Below are 15,510 nucleotides of genomic sequence, written 5' to 3'. Positions count from 1 at the left end.
CCCCTCTCCCTTCCCTTCTCCTCTGAGTGGGTGGAGGCTCCCCTGGGTATCTTCCGACGCTGGCTCATCCAATCTCTGGGAAGCTAAGCACAGCCTCTCACCCCAAGGCCAGACAAGATAGGACAATTAGAACATACCCCCACAGACAGGCAACAGCTTTTGGGATAGCCATCGTTGTTCAGTTGTTCTGGAGCTACATGAAGACCAAGCAGCAACAGGCATGCGCCACCACCGCCCAGCTCCAACCCTACATCTGACAGAGGGCTAATGTCTAAAATTTATAAACAACTCAAGAAGCTAGAACAACTCAAATAACCCAATTTTAAAAATAGTGTACAGCCGGGCTTGGTGGCGCACGCCTTTAATCCCAGCACTCGGGAGGCAGAGACAGGCAGATTTGAGAGTTCGAGGCCAGCCTGGTCTACAAAGTGAGTTCCAGGACAGCCAGGGCTATACAGAGAAACCCTGTCTCGAAAAACAAAAACAAAACAAAAAAAAAGGGTACAGAGCTAGACAGAAAATTCTCAACAGAGGAATCTTGAATGACTGAGAAGCACTTAAAGAAATGTTCAAAGTCCTTAGTCATCAGGGAAATGCAAATCCAAACAGTCTGAGATTCCATCTTACTCGGGTCAGAATGGAATCAGTGTCTAAGAGTACTTGTTGCTCTTGCTGGGGATCTGGTTTCTGGTCCGAGCACCTACATGAGGGCTCATAACTTTCTGTTTCTCCAGTTCCAGAGGACCTAACCCTCCTTTGACCTTTGCAAGCTCTAGGCATGAAGGTGGCACACACATGAACATTCAAATATAGCATTTTAGAATATTTTGCATCTAATTTTGAAGTGTATGTGGGGGGAAAGAAAGAAAGAATATGTATGTGTGTGTGTATGTGTGTGTGTGTGTGTGTGAGAGAGAGAGAGAGAGGGGTGGGGAGGGAGAGAGAAAACTGTGTGTCTAAAGAGGATGTTGAATGGCTTGGAGCTGGAGTTACAGGCAGTTGTGAGCTGCCCCACATGGGTTGTAGGGACTGAGCTTGGGTCCTCTGCAAGAGCGGTGAGTGCTATTAATCAGCCACTACACCATCTCACAGACCCTTTGAAGAGATTTTATAAGCATGGGAGACAGAGGCAAACGGATTTCTGAGTTCGAGGCCAGCCTGGTCTACAGAGTGAGTTCCAGGACAGCCAGAGCTACACAAAGAAACCCTGACTTGCAAAAAACAAAAAAGAACCCTTTCAAAACAATTTTTATAATATGTAATTGTTTCATCAAAGTTTTATGAAATGTCTGTGTTCAAATCATTTTTAAATATTTCAATGAATTTAAAAAAAAAATTAGACAACCACAAATCAACTGTCTATAGATTTCCTTTATCCTAGACATTTTACAAGTCTTTTTTTTTTTTTTTTTTTTGGTTTTTCGAGACAGGGTTTCTCTGGATGGCTGCCCTGGGACTCACTCTGTAGACCAGGCTGGCCTCAAACTCAGAAATCTGCCTGCCTCTGTCTCCTAAATGCTGGCTTATAGGTCATTTTTATTTTATGTGTATGAGTGTTTTGCCTGCTTGTTTGTATATATGTGTACAACATGCATTCAGCGCCAGTGGGGGCCAGAAGAGGGCAGCAGCTTCCCTAGAATTGGAGATACAAATGGCTCTGAGCTATGGGAGTCCTCTACAAGAGCAGCAAGTGTTCCTAACTGTGGAGTCTTCTCTCTAGCTCCAATATGTAGATTGGAGGGTGGGGGGTATCTTACTTTGGTTTTCCAGACAGGGATTCTCTGTGTAGTCATGACTGTTCTGGAATTCATTTTGTAGATCAGCCTGGCCTCTAACTCAAGATCTGCCCGCCTCTGCCTCCTGAGTGCTTGGATTAAAGGCGTGCGCCACCACCCACCTTACACTATTTTTCTATTACTACAAATCTCAAATTGTAGTCAGGACAGAGAAGAAACCTCAGGTTCCATCCCCAGGACTACAAAGCAACAAATAATAGTAAATAGGCAGGGTTTTTTTTTGGGGGGGGGAGGTCAGAAGTAAGGGTTTAGGGCTGGGATGGGAAATCGGGGCTCAATAGGAAAGCATTTGCTTAATATGTTCAAAGCCTTGGGCCCCATTCCCACCCCTCCCGAGAGGGATGGGGGGAGGGAGGGAGGAAGGGAGAAAGAGAAATCAGGGCTGATTTAGTTGTGTTTCCTACTAAGATTCTCTCAAAGTGGAGTCACAGTATTGGTTGGGACTACAGTATCATCTGAGGCACAACCAGGAAAGTAGTCACTTCCAAGGTCTTTAGAATTATAAAACATAGAAAGGAGAGCTTCAGTTTCCTACTGGATGCCGAAGGAATCCTTAGCTCGTTATGCCTTAGCTCCTATAGTCCAGCCAGAGACCTTGTAACCTTTGCTATATTTAAGATGCCATAAGTCCTACAGAGCAAGTTCCAGGGCAGCCAGGGCTACAACAGAGAAGCTCTGTCTCAAAAAACAGACAAACAACAAAAACAAGAAACAAAGATACCCCAGTGGCTGCTTGCTTTTATCAAATACAGTGAAGTAGTTAGGAGTCTCCTTAACAAAGGGTTATTTCATCTTATCTTTAATATATACATATGTCACATATAACCTGCTACTTGTAGTCACACATACACTCGATGGGACTAGATTATATAAGTAAAAAACATGAACACCAAGAGGTGGGGGAAATGGAAGCCATCTCAAGTGTGTGTCTGTTATATTGGTGTTTAATCCTCAGGTCCATAAAGAAATACACTTATTTTTGTATGTGATTTGAGGCAGAGTCTCCTATGCAGTTCTGGCTGGCCTTGCTCTTATGTAAATCTAACTAGCCATAGACTTGCAACAGCACCACCCCTTCTGCCTTGGCCTTCCAAGGGCTGGTATTACAGCTGTGTATGACCAAGCCAGACTTTCGTAAAAGTAGCCAGGAAAGGGTTTGCATTGTGCTGTCATCTGTGATCCTGGGAACATACAGGCAAGTCAATGGATCAGCTATCTATGCCTTAGACCACAGAGGTGCATCTTTCTTTTGCCCATTTTTTCTTTTAGATAGGGTCTTGTATACACTCTAGGCTCTGCTGGAACTCACTATCCTCCAGCCTCAGCTCCCCGAGCGCTGGAATTATAGGAGTGTACCAGTGGACTGGCTCTTTTCTTCACTTTTATTATTTCTTTTACTTGTTTTTAGTTTTTAGTTTTTGAGACAGGGTCTCTCTGCGTAGCACTGGCTGACCTGAAACTCTCTATGTAGACCAGGCTGGCCTTGAATTAACAGAATTTCCTGCTTCTACCTCCTGAGTGCTGGAATAAAAGGGGTATGCCACCATGCCTGGCTCTCCTTCACATTTAATCTATGCCAAGTCATCATATGTTGTTTTAATTTCACTTTATTTTTTTCTTTAGTTTTAATTCTAAATGAAAATATATAGATTTTTGCAGCAGCATCTTCTAATCATAACTTCCAGATAACCGTAAAGGAAGACATAGCAACCACTGGTTCTGTATCTAGAACAACGCACTGTCAGCATTGCCCTCTCCAGGGTTTCCCCCTTTGGGATACACACACTGATTTTATCAGAATCCTCTGGGTTTTCTTCTTGGTGCTGATGTTCAAATCCAGCTATAGAAATGCTTCACTAGTGAGCTACATTCCAAGTCTCTGATGGATCATTCCAGTGTTTTGGGTTCTTGTGGTTGTTGTTTGGCTATTCTTTAAGAACATGGTTTCTCTTTGCAGCCCAGATTGCCTTGGAACCACCTCCTTTCTTTCTTTCTTTCTTTCTTTCTTTCTTTCTTTCTTTCTTTCTTTCTTTCTTTCTTTCTTTCTTTCTTTCTAACATTTATTTATTTATTTATTTATTTATTTATTTATTTATTTATTTATTATATGTGAGTACATTGTAGCTGTCTCCAGATGCACCACTAGAGGGCGTCAGATCTCACTACGGGTGGTTGTGAGCCACCATGTGGTTGCTGGAAATTGAACTCAAGACCTTTGGAAGAGCAGTCGGTGCTCTTACCCACTGAGCCATCTCTCCAGCCCAGCTTTGGAATTTTCTCTGTAGACCAGGTTGACCAGGAACTCAGCAGAGATCTGCCTGCTTCTGCCTTCTGAGTGCTGGGATTAAAGGCCAGTGATAGCATGCCCGGCTGATGGTTTATTTTATTTATTTGTCTTATTTCCATTTTTCTTGGTGAACTCCAAGCATGAACGTGCTCTACGAATAATCTCTACCCCACTCTACCTCTCCTGATTGAGACATTATCTAGCTGCTAGATATCCCTGAACGCCCCGTGTGGCCCAAGCTGACCTTAAACTTATGATCCTCCTGCCTCTGCCTCCTGGTACCAAGGAAGGTTACAGGAATGTGCCAACCATACCTGTGTTGGGGACGTTTTGTCTCTTCCTTTGGCGGTGGCATGGAACTCTTGTTTATGCTTTACCACAGAGCTTGGGCTTCTCTCTCCAGCCCCCTTCCCTCTTGCCCCACTGGGGATTCGTGCTAGGCAAGACCCCTTTGATGGGACTCAAATCCCCCTTTTTCACTTTTGATTTTGCGATAGGATCTCATTACATCGTACAGGCTGGCCTTAAACTATTTGTGTGTTTTTGCTGGTCTAGAGCCTGCTTTGTGTGGGGCACAGCATTTTATGCCTTTAATCCCAGCCCTCAGGAGGCAGACCTGCACATCTCTGTCAATTCAAGGCTAGCCTGGACTACACAGTAAGTTCTTGGACAGCCACGGGGCTATGTAGAGAACTGTTCAAAGGAAAAAAGAAGGCTACATCATAGATGAGGGCTGCACTGCCACACCCAGTTTATGGGGTGCCCGGAATCAAACCTAGGGCTTTGTATATGCTAGGCAAAAACTGTACCAGGTGAACTACATCCCTAGACTGTTGAACTAGATGTAGTCCAGACAGGCCTTGAACTTGAGAACCTTCTTTTTTAGCCTCCCAAGTGGTTGGGGATGGCAAGCCTGTGCCACCAGGTCTGGCTCTTTCAACCTTTTGTTGTATCGTTTAAAAAAAAACATTTACATATTTGTTGTGTGTGAGTAGGGGTGCACAATTGCCACAGCATACCTGTGGAAAGGAGAGCACAGTGAGAGAAATGAAGGGAGCATCTAGTAAGCTCCTACTTAATATCATGCCTGTAGATCTTTAAGTGTCATTCTGAGGTTGCAGTTGTTTAGTAATAGCTTTATTCTGGCATGAGGCTAATCCATAGCAATTTGAACTGAGCTGCCCATGGCCATGTCATCTGGGTTCATTTCTCTGTGAACATCGTGGTCCACAGCATGCAGCCAGTAATTGTTTATCCATCAAACAAGAGTATAGTCTGTTGTCTCCCCAAGGACAGAGACCAGAACCTGATTTCAGCCCACTGAGTCAATTTCCCTTCTCTGTCTGGTAATTCAACAGCAAGGTCTATTGCCCTAGCAACTGCCCTTATACTGCCATGGCAACCGCCAGTGCAGACTTCTGTTCTCCACTTTGCCCCTTGGACATCTCCATGGCGATGCGCAGGATGAAGAGAAGGCCAGAGCCCTAATTCTGCGCCTGCGTACAGTAGGAGACGGTGGGGGGCGGGGGGGCGGGGGACGCGGCGGGGGGGGGGGGCAGGCTCCTGGATGTGCGCAGCCGCAGAGCGCCGCTGCTGTGCCTAATACCCATCGCTGCGCACTTGACAGCCAGTCCGCCCGTCCGGAGCCCGGCTCGTTGGGGCAGCATGGCGGGGTCGCCACTGCTCTGCGGGCCGAGGGCCGGGGGCGTCGGCATTTTGGTGCTGCTGCTCTTGGGCCTTCTGAGGCTGCCCCCAACCCTGTCAGCGAGGCCCGTGAAGGTGCGACCTCAGTCAGCAGGGGGTGGGGGTGGGGTGGGGAGGAAGATGGGGGAAAGTGTTAATGAGGTATTTTCACAGGTATGCGCATAGGGCTTGGCTAGGGTGACCTGGGCTGCAGCTGACAGCCCCAGCGCAGGCCAGGGGCAGTTCCAGGATGTGAGGATGATGTTCAGGGCTCCCTGCCCATCCCTCAGCATCTGGGGCCTGGTTTAATCTCGATCCACGGGTGGCCTATGGAGCTGTCCGTGGCACTAGGGTGTATTCAGAAAAGATATCTAAGCCTGTGATGTGATGACCGAAGTGTATAGGCATTGTTTGCTTTCAGTGTGACCTTTGGTTTGACTGCCCCTGAATGCCCTACAATGCTGGGGATGCTTCTGGTTGACTTTTTGTGGGCCTGGTTGCTTTCTTAGTGGTACCGTGTGTGTATTTGTGAATTCTTATGGGTGGTGACGTAGTCTATGGGCGTATCTTCCTGTGTACTTGTGTGTTTCTGTGTTCATTTGCTTTCATTTTGGAAGGAGTGGTCCTTGTACCTTGGGGTACATACATATTGAGTACTTGGGTTCTTCAAGGGCATCCACGAGACAGTTTCCTTTTTCTTCTTCTTCTCTGTGGAGCTGTGTCATTGCAGGGAAAGAAGCCATGATGTCTCTGCATTGTGTTTTTAAAGACGATGCATGTCCTTGGTTGGCTCAGGTAGAGTAACTGAAGATCATTTCGCCAACAGGAATGTACACACAGGCATGAAAAAAAGACCACTTCTCGCAGTGGATATGGCAGTGTTGGGTTACATGTGTGACATTTTAAGGGCTGTGTGTGTGTGTAGGGATTGCTGGTGGGTGATTTCCCCGGCGCTGAGGGTGGTGGGTGCTGATCAAGGGCACATGGAGCAGCTTGCTCCTCTACCTCTTCAAAGCTGTTGAGAGATCAGAGGAGAATTTTAAAAACCATTTGATAGCCTCGCGCCCCCCATAGGCATTACCTCCTGTTTTCCGCCCATTGAGTCCGTTCTTTGCTTTGCAGCTCATCTTTAAACGACCCATTGTTTCGTTCCCCCTGCTTCTGGAACATCCGAGAAATGCAATCAAGCTAGGCATCTGCTTCCTGATGGTCACTAGGGGTCACTAAGAAGTCCTTGGCTTTGATAGACTTAGGTCATCTGCAGTGGGATTCTAGAATTTGCCTTTGTGTGTGTGTGAGAGAGAGATTCATTTATATTGAAGTGTACAGTTATAGTTAATTTATTGGTGCGCATTATCATCTCCCATGTGTGCATCATGAGTATCCTATCCTACTAAGTCATTGTTCATTTCTGAGCTGTTCTTTCCTTCACACCACCCCCTACTTTATGCTGTTATAAAAATGCTGCTGTGATGTTTCAAAAATTTACATCCTGCAGGCTGACTGTAACACCCAACCCATTCTTCTCTCGAGACATAGGCAATTTCTCTTTCAAAATGATTTTTGCAATTTTTTTTTTGTTTTGGTTCTTGAGATAGGATTTCTCTCTGTGGTCCAGGCTGCCCTGGAACTCCCTTTGTAGAGGAGGCTGGCCTGAAACTCAGGGATCTGCCTGCGTAGGCTGGGAATTAAAGGCGTGAACTCTCCCACACCTGGCTTATTTTTACAAGTTTAATTTCCAACAGAGAAATGTTGTAGTGTTATTCCAAACCTGGCACCTGCCCCACCCCCACCACCACCCCCCCCAAAAAAAAAAAAAAACGAAGAGGAGAAAAGAAACTAACGGTAACAGCATAGCATCCAGAGGATTCAGGACAAGTTTTGAGATTGTGTGAGGTGTTGTAGTGGTCTGAAGTGCCCTTGGAGATATTTAGCGGTTTCCCGGGACCTTAGACACAATAGGAATTTTGGAGGGGCCCAGTGAATGAGTTGGTCATTGAAAATCCATGGAGCCCCACCCCTAGTTGTGCATCTTTGGCCAGACAATGACGATATTTTTTCCCTCACCCCATCTTCTTACAGGAGCCCCGCAGTCTGAGCGCAGCATCCGCGCCCTTGGCGGAGACGAGCACTCCCCTCCGCTTGCGTCGGGCCGTGCCCCGAGGAGAGGCGGCGGGTGCGGTGCAGGAGCTGGCGCGGGCGCTGGCGCACCTGCTGGAGGCCGAGAGACAGGAACGCGCGCGTGCTGAGGCGCAGGAGGCTGAGGATCAGCAGGCGCGTGTCCTGGCGCAGCTGCTGCGCGCCTGGGGCTCTCCACGTGCCTCGGACCCGCCCTTGGCCCCGGACGATGACCCGGACGCTCCAGCTGCACAGCTCGCCCGTGCTCTGCTCCGAGCTCGCCTAGACCCGGCCGCTCTGGCAGCCCAACTTGTCCCCGCCCCTGCCGCTGCGCCGCGACCCCGGCCCCCAGTGTATGATGATGGCCCCACCGGCCCAGACGTCGAGGATGCCGGCGACGAGACTCCTGACGTGGACCCTGAGCTGCTGAGGTGCGGGGACCAAGGGGGAGGGAGGGCAAGGGTGGAGGGCTTCATGCACTGGGGGTAAAATCACCAAAGTGTTGCGCTGGAGCCTGAGAAGTGAGGTCGCGGGTCCTGAGTACAAGGGGACGGAAGCCCGGGAACCCCTGACTGGTGGGACAATGCAGGAGTAAGGGCTCCCCGGGGTGGTGGTGGTGGATCGGTTTCTGCAGGAAGTGGTCCTTGTGGTGGGCAGTTTCTGGAATGGAAGGCCGGGACCTCTGACTTCCTTGGAAAGTAGTGGTGAGTTCCGCAGGCTCGAGTGAGGGTTACAAGCCATACGGAATTCGAAAATTGCCTTGTTCGGGTTCTGAACCACAGCGATGACAAATACATCCTGACCGCATTCTGCTCTCCTTGCAGGTACTTGCTAGGGCGGATCCTCACCGGAAGTTCGGAGCCAGAGGCTGCTCCTGCCCCGCGCCGCCTCCGCCGATCTGTGGACCAGGATTTGGGTCCCGAGGTGCCTCCTGAGAACGTACTGGGGGCTCTGCTACGCGTCAAACGCCTGGAGAACCCCTCGCCCCAGGCGCCTGCACGCCGCCTCCTGCCTCCCTGAGCGCTGCTGCATCCTGCACGCCCTGGAACCCAGGAGCGCCCCAGCAACCCTGACTCCCTGCCAGCACGTCCAAGGCTGCCTACCCCGGCGACCTCCCATCCCCTGAGCCCTCAATAAATGCCACCTGTAGCAGCTGTTTGTCTGAGCGCCCTGTACTAGGGGGCCGGTGGGCTGGGTGACAATGATAATGGAATAGTGGCTGTCCTACTGAGGACAGCACAGTACTGTTTGGGACCTCTACTGGTGAGGAATACATGCCTGCTTCCTCTGGACTTTGCGGGTCTCACCAGGTGCCTGGGCTACCCTTCTAGGCTTCACTGAGGCGGGTTCCCTGGGAGGCTCTGAGCTTTCTTTCAGCGTCTGCCGGGGTCCACAGCACTAAGCCAAGGGGCTATGAATTCACTCATGGTCTGCCAGGACCAGGCTTGTTGTGAGGGCCCCAGGTGGATCACAGACATCCAGCACTGTATCAGCAACTGCCAAGCACTGCTTACACAGGGCTCTGAATATTCACTCCAACCATGGCCTTTGCCCTGGCCACTTGTTCTATATCCTCAGTATGTGCAAGTTTTTGCACTTCATAGTCTTTTCTTACCCTTCCTGTCACTGTCTTGTGTTGGACAAGGAAGGAGGTTGTTTTGTTTGTTTTGAGGTGTATCCAAAGCACGGTTGGGCGGTTTCTCAAGGTTTTTTTTTTTCCTATTAAAAAAAATTGATCCCCAGTCTTAATATGTAATCTTGGTTGTCCTGAAACTCACTCGGTACACCAGGCTAGCCTCAAACTCAGAGATTCATCTGCCTGCTTCCCTGAGAGCTGTGATTAAAGGTGACTGCCACACTTGGCTCCTTCTTTTTAAAAATATTCTTAACTGCTGTTGGGCCCGGTGGTACATGTCTTTTTAATCCCAGCACACTGGAGGCAGTGGCAGGTAAATCTCTGTGTCTTAAAGGCCAGAGTAATCTACAAAATGAGTTCCAGGAGAGTTACATGGAGAAACCCTATTTCAAAAAAAAAAAAAAATCCTAACTGCTGAGTTTTCAACTTTGTCTTCCTTTTGGAAGCAGTCTCACTATTGTAGCTCTGGCTATCCTGGAAGATCTCTTGAATTTCCAGCAGGGCTACATAGTAAGAACCTGTCTCCAGAAAAGGAAAGAAGAAAAGAAAAACAAAGATTTAGTATAAAGGAAGCTTTGAATCCTGAGAACATTTATTTAATATTGCATAGAATTTCATAAAACACAGTCAACGAGGGATGTCCGACGTTACCACGTAACTTGTCACCAAATGACAATAAAAAGATGTCTGTGGTAACTTGGTCGGAGAGGGGAATCTTATTACAAGAGAATTGTCACCTTGACATGAGACAAGGGTCAATTTGCTAGACAAAGATCTTCAGGCTACAGAGCAGCCACAGCTACACACGGCTTTCTGGTGTCGGGTCTTCTTGCTTGATTCGGCCACAGCCTCCTGGGCCCTCTGAATCTCATGGACAAGCAGGGCAAAGGCTTCCTCCACACCTTGCCGTGTCTTGGCTGAGGTCTTCACCAAGGGGGCCCCCAACTTGTGAGCAAGGACAGCTGCGGCAGCATGAGCATCTCCAGCAGTGGTCACCAGGTCACACTTGTTGCCCACTAGTACCAGAGGCTGCTTGTGGTGAGGGGTCCAGGTAGACCATATCTGCTGCAACTGGTCCAGAGACGAGGGGTCGTCAAGAGCAAAGACGCCCAGCACACCATCACCAGATGCCAAGCACTGGTCACGCAGAGCCCGGTGAATATCCTGCCCAGATGTATCCAGAACATTTAGAATGTAGCCTCCGTTGTCCCGGGCCACTTCCTTCCAGTAGGAATCCTGGATAGTGGGGTCATGGTCTTTCACGAAGCAGTGGTGAGTCATCTGGATGGTGAGAGCACTTTTACCAACACCACTTGCACCCACCAGCACTGCCTTGTACTCGGGTAGCTGCCTGCCAGCATCTCTGCACTGTGCCCAAGCCTCGTGACTTTCCTCTGGGGATCTGGTGCATGGGGTGCTGGAGCTCAGGTCCAAGATGCTAGACTTTGTAGGCAACGCCATTCCCCAGCAGCTCAAGGAAGAGGTGTAAAGAGCAGGTGCTGTAAAGGAGAAATCAGGTGAGACTGGCTGAAAGAAAGGAGACCCCCCAGGTGCCACTGAATCAACATGGTTAAGTAAAAACTCTCCTCTCCTTACTTTGGTGGGGGGTGGGGTGGGGGGGTAGACAAGGTCTTAACCAGGAGCTCTGACTTGCTTGGAACTTGTCCTGCAGCTCAGCTGACCTTAAAGTTTCAGCAACCCCCTGCTTCTGCCTTCCCAGAGCTAGAATTACAGGTGTGTTGCCACCAAGCCCCGCTCCCCTCTTCTTTCCTATAGAGCTAGAGGGCAGTTTTTCCTTTGACAAACCTAGCGAGCAACCCCCCAGTCTCTAGTGTGAAGCTACTCCTTCAGCACCAAGCAGGGCTATTTTTTTTTCACGCATGCTTTTTAAATGACAACTTTTAGGTTTTTATTTTGTTTGTTTTTTGTTTTTGTTTTTTGTTTTTTTTTTTTTGAGACAGGGTTTCTCTGTATAGCCCTGGCTGTCCTGGAACTCACTCTGTCGACCAGGCTGGCCTCAAATTCAGAAATCAGCCTGCCTCTGCCTCCCAAGTGCTGGGATTAAAGGCGTGCGCCACCACCGCCCGGCTTGACAAATAACTTCTAAATTGCATTTATTTTGCACATGAGAGGGTTAGATTTGGGTTGATGAGGGCAATTTAACCCTTCCAGGGGTGGGGTGGTGTAAGTGTGCCATAGCATTTGTACGGAGGTCAATGGACAACCTATGGGGGTAGGTTCTCTTCTATGGTAGTAGGGGAGTCGGGTTTGGTGGCAACACCTTTATCTCTGAACCATCTTGCCTGTCCTGGGATTTTTCAAGTGCTCCCATTGATATGAACATGAATCCTATGAAGTCCACCCTTTTAGGATGTGTGATTCGGTGAACTGTGGATGTTCACGAGTTGTGTAACTATCACTATAGTCGAATGGGAGGAAGTTTTTAAATTTTTAAACATCATTATCTCCTGGAAAAGTATCTTTAAGCACAAGGAGAGTGAGATTTTGTTTCTGAACTCCAACTTGGCACAGTAGCGCCTGTCTGGTGATTGGCTGCTTGGAACTTTCCCACCCAAGGGGTTTATGTCCTAAAAGAATTATGTAGAAAGATAATAGATCAAGGTTGAAGATGCATGCATGGAGCCCTGAGTTCGATTCTCAGCGCCTCAAAAACAGCAGAGTAGCTCACATCTATAGTTCCAGGATTCAGGTCAGGGAGGAAAGATCAGAAGTTCAAGGTCACCCTTGGTTACGTAACAAGTTGGAAGCCAGATCCTATCTCAAAAGGGGGGAAAAAAAAGCAAAACAAATCAGCCAGTCTAGTAACCACCTCTTCCGAGCAGGGACGTGGAGATGCACAAAAGGCAAAGCAAGACTGGAGGTGTGGGCCTTATCTAGACCGCTTATCTAGCCTGCATGGAGTTCCGGTCTCAATCCTCAGTCTGACTTAACATCAGGCACGGGACCAGCAAGATGGCTCAGTGGGTAATAATGATAAAGATACGAAATAAATTAAAATATTAAATATAATAACGATAATATCGATTATAATAACCTAAGTTCTTTTGCTAGATTCCAAGGTTACAGGTTTATTCCAGCAGAGGTAGGTGAATCTCTGTGGGTTGCAGGCCAGCCAGGGCTACATACTGAGTGAGGCCTTTACTCAATAAATAAATAAATAAATAAATAAATAAATACCAACAATAGCAACTAAAACCTCAAAACAACCCCGCCCCCAACAAAACCAGTTGCAACTGCTGTGAACCGATCGCTTTCTTCTACATTTTATGTTCTATTCCACACTCTATAATCTCACGTTGTTTGGCACCAGATAACAAGTTCTCAAAGTTAGGTATTTTATTATTTAATCTTAGCTAACTTTCTAAAAACTCTCCCTGTATGCAGCCCAGAACAAAACAGACTCAACTCCAGGGGCCTTCAAGAGAGATTCTGGTTGAAAAGAGAGACAATAAATATGATAAGTAAGCAAATTATCTTGCATAGTAGAAGAGGGTTAGGCACACAGCAGGTGCTCAATTTGTGTTAGCTATTACTAGCAAGTCATTAACTCACTGAATGCACCTCCATATCCTGTTTTCACTAGAAAAGGGAAGGGGCTCGGAGGGAGGAGCCACAGTTCAGGGGCAGGTAGTGGGTTCCAGGGGTCCCGAGGAGATTCGGCAGTGTTTAGGATAGTGAGGCGTGGCGGGGGTTGGGGGAAGACCCTCTGAAAGGGCCACCGAGAGTGCTTGCCCGCACAGGGGTGAGGAGAGAAGTGGCCAGAGAATAGAACTTTGGAGTACCTCAGAGTTTGGGAACGTCGACAGGGAAGAGTCTGTGGAGGCTCGATCAGAGAAAGAACTGGGATGAGCTCTGTGAGGAGGCCCTGGGTAGTGAAAGAATCCAAGGGCGGGTCGGGGGTGGCAGTAGAGCCTGTGAAAAGGAGAGAGAGGTCAGATTCCGATATACTCTGAAAGTGGAAGCGAACAGCTCCCTTTCAAGATTTGGGACGAGAGCAGCAGCAAATCTGGGGAATGCTATGATGGGAGGTGGGGATAAATATAAGAAGGTCGCCTCCCTAAGGTACTGGCGTTTAGAGAGAGGCTGAGTGAGTCCTCAGTTTGGTCACACTAAACGGGGACCGGCTTCAGGCGGGCATGGTACAGACACCACAAAAGGTACCTCAGCTTTCTGCTCAAGTTACAGAGCCCCTATGTGGAGCACCCCCAAAGAACTCAAGCGACCTTGTGGTTTTGAGCGGCTTTGAGCAGCTTGAATCAGTCTTCTGGACTTGCGTCTCTGACCCAGGAAGGCAGGAGCCCAGGAAGGCACGCAGAAGCAGGCTGGGCACATAGGGTCAAAGAGAGAGGGACCGGTACGGAGTCGCTCCAAATAAGAGACCCTGTAGGTTCCTTGGGTTAACTTGGACAACTCGCCTGGTCTCTATGCTTTTCCGTGTCAGAGTCAGGTGTAAAGCTCGGGGTTGGAAAAGGGGAAAAGTAACCCTAACCTGTTCCTGTATTCCACTTCAGACTCAAGTAAGACCGGTGGCCCTAATGCTCCTTTCTCCTCTTCCTACCTCAAGAAAGTCTGCTTCCCGCTCAGCGCTAGCACTCAATTAAGTGAACCGAGTGGAGTGCAAGGCTCACTCCCCTCATGAGGCAGGGATGGGGAAGGCGGCGCCCCTGCCCCTGGAATCCCGCGCTGAGAAAGATGTCCGACCTAAGGAACGCCAGAGCCCGGCTTACCTGTGCTCCCAGGAGTAGCAGTCTGATGAGGGGCAGTAGGCGGATCTGACCGGACAGTTGGGGGTTAGGATGCTCCCTACCCCCAGCGGCACCAGAGGGCGGAGATGTGAGCTTCCCCCTCCCACCTGCCCGACCCCTGACCCCCCACCCCCACCCTGCTGCTTTTCCCCTCACCCATCGCACAATGTAGGAGCAAATGTGGGCGGGACCTCCACCTGCCCCTCTCTACACAGCACACCCCCCTCTGCCCCGCCCCTCCTTCGCCTGAACCGCAGTAGGGTTGGTTCCGCTTGGGCCATTTGTGTGTAGCACTGTGTCAGGATTTAACCTGGAAGACCCCACTTTGGAGTGTATAGTGCTGTGTCAGGATTTGATCTGGAAGGCCACATTTTGGAAACCATTTTGTATTTTTTGACCCAGGGAATGTATACAACTTCAGCTGGGTTTCTGGGTATCTATGCGGTAGGTTGGGTGCATTCTGAAGGGAAACATTAGCAAAGGGCGGGCTTTTTTTTTTTTTTTTTTTTTGAGGACAGAAAGAATTTATCTGAAGCAGAAGTGCAAGTATAAATCCCTCAGACTCTCTTGCAGCTATGACAATCACAGGCTAGAATTCTGAGCAATGAAATGTAAACTGGAGCATCTGTCATGTTTCCCAAAGGGACTGGACTGGGTTTAGACATTGGTAGTACTTGTATGCAGTCACTGCCTAAAATGTATGAAGTAGCACCTAGCTTGCAATCCCAGTGCTAGGGAAGTGGGTCAAGAAGTGCAAGGGCAGGGCTGGAGAGCTGGTTCAATGATTAAGAGCACTTGCTCTTCCAGGGGATCCAGGATAGGTGTCTACTCCAGCTTCAGAGGATCTGTCATCCTCTTCTGGCCTCTGTGGCTTTCGACATGTATATGGTGCAAATACACACATGCAGACAAAACATTCATACAAAAAAAGATGTACAAGGTCCGAGTTTGAAGTTGGCCTGATTTATATGGGACCCTATGTAAAGGGTGGCGGGAGATGCTCTCCTTCTTGATTAGGTGAATCTCTGGGATGAGAAAGTGGCTATCAACAAAATCCCTAATCAGCCAAAGCAATTTTCATGATGTGGACTAGAATTCCAGCAAAGCTCTCCAGTTCTCTGACTCTGGTTACAGGCACTGCAGTTTCGCTCTGGCTGCCACCCACAGCCACTAGACCTTGAAGTTAAATTTGAACCCTTCCTTTCCTCACCCTCCCCAGTCAGT

General features: G+C 48.6%; 2 protein-coding genes across 2 annotated transcripts; one reads left to right on the top strand and one right to left on the bottom strand.

Annotated features, from left to right (window-relative positions):
- Positions 1 to 5,651: 5,651 nt before the first annotated feature.
- Pcsk1n (proprotein convertase subtilisin/kexin type 1 inhibitor) lies at positions 5,652 to 9,036 on the top strand. Its single transcript, XM_021153733.2, has 3 exons — positions 5,652 to 5,862; positions 7,849 to 8,315; positions 8,709 to 9,036. The coding sequence occupies exons 1-3, from the start codon at positions 5,749 to 5,751 to the stop codon at positions 8,902 to 8,904; spliced, it is 777 nt and encodes a 258-aa protein (XP_021009392.1). The 5' UTR covers positions 5,652 to 5,748; the 3' UTR covers positions 8,905 to 9,036.
- Positions 9,037 to 10,297: 1,261 nt separating this feature from the next.
- On the bottom strand, positions 10,298 to 10,981 carry Eras (ES cell expressed Ras). The gene has a single exon (XM_021153734.2). The coding sequence runs from the start codon at positions 10,979 to 10,981 to the stop codon at positions 10,298 to 10,300; it is 684 nt and encodes a 227-aa protein (XP_021009393.1).
- Between the last annotated feature and the right edge of the window lie 4,529 nt (positions 10,982 to 15,510).

Source organism: Mus caroli, unplaced genomic scaffold (assembly GCF_978045245.1).
Source record: "Mus caroli unplaced genomic scaffold, Mus_caroli_1 scaffold_5, whole genome shotgun sequence".
NCBI classification, from domain to species: domain Eukaryota; kingdom Metazoa; phylum Chordata; class Mammalia; order Rodentia; family Muridae; genus Mus; species Mus caroli.
The sequence above is the reverse complement of the archived record's forward strand: the minus strand, read 5'-3'. Positions and strand labels throughout refer to the sequence as shown.

What these genes read in the sequence shown, in the direction of transcription:
- Pcsk1n (XM_021153733.2), top strand. Translation starts at nt 5,749, where the DNA reads ATGGCGGGGTCGCCACTGCTCTGCGGGCCGAGGGCCGGGGGCGTCGGC. An exon ending in TGTCAGCGAGGCCCGTGAAG is followed by an intron (nt 5,863 to 7,848) that starts GTGCGACCTCAG and finishes ATCTTCTTACAG; the next exon opens with GAGCCCCGCAGTCTGAGCGC. An exon ending in GTGGACCCTGAGCTGCTGAG is followed by an intron (nt 8,316 to 8,708) that starts GTGCGGGGACCA and finishes CTCTCCTTGCAG; the next exon opens with GTACTTGCTAGGGCGGATCC.
- Eras (XM_021153734.2), bottom strand. Translation starts at nt 10,981, where the DNA reads ATGGCGTTGCCTACAAAGTCTAGCATCTTGGACCTGAGCTCCAGCACC.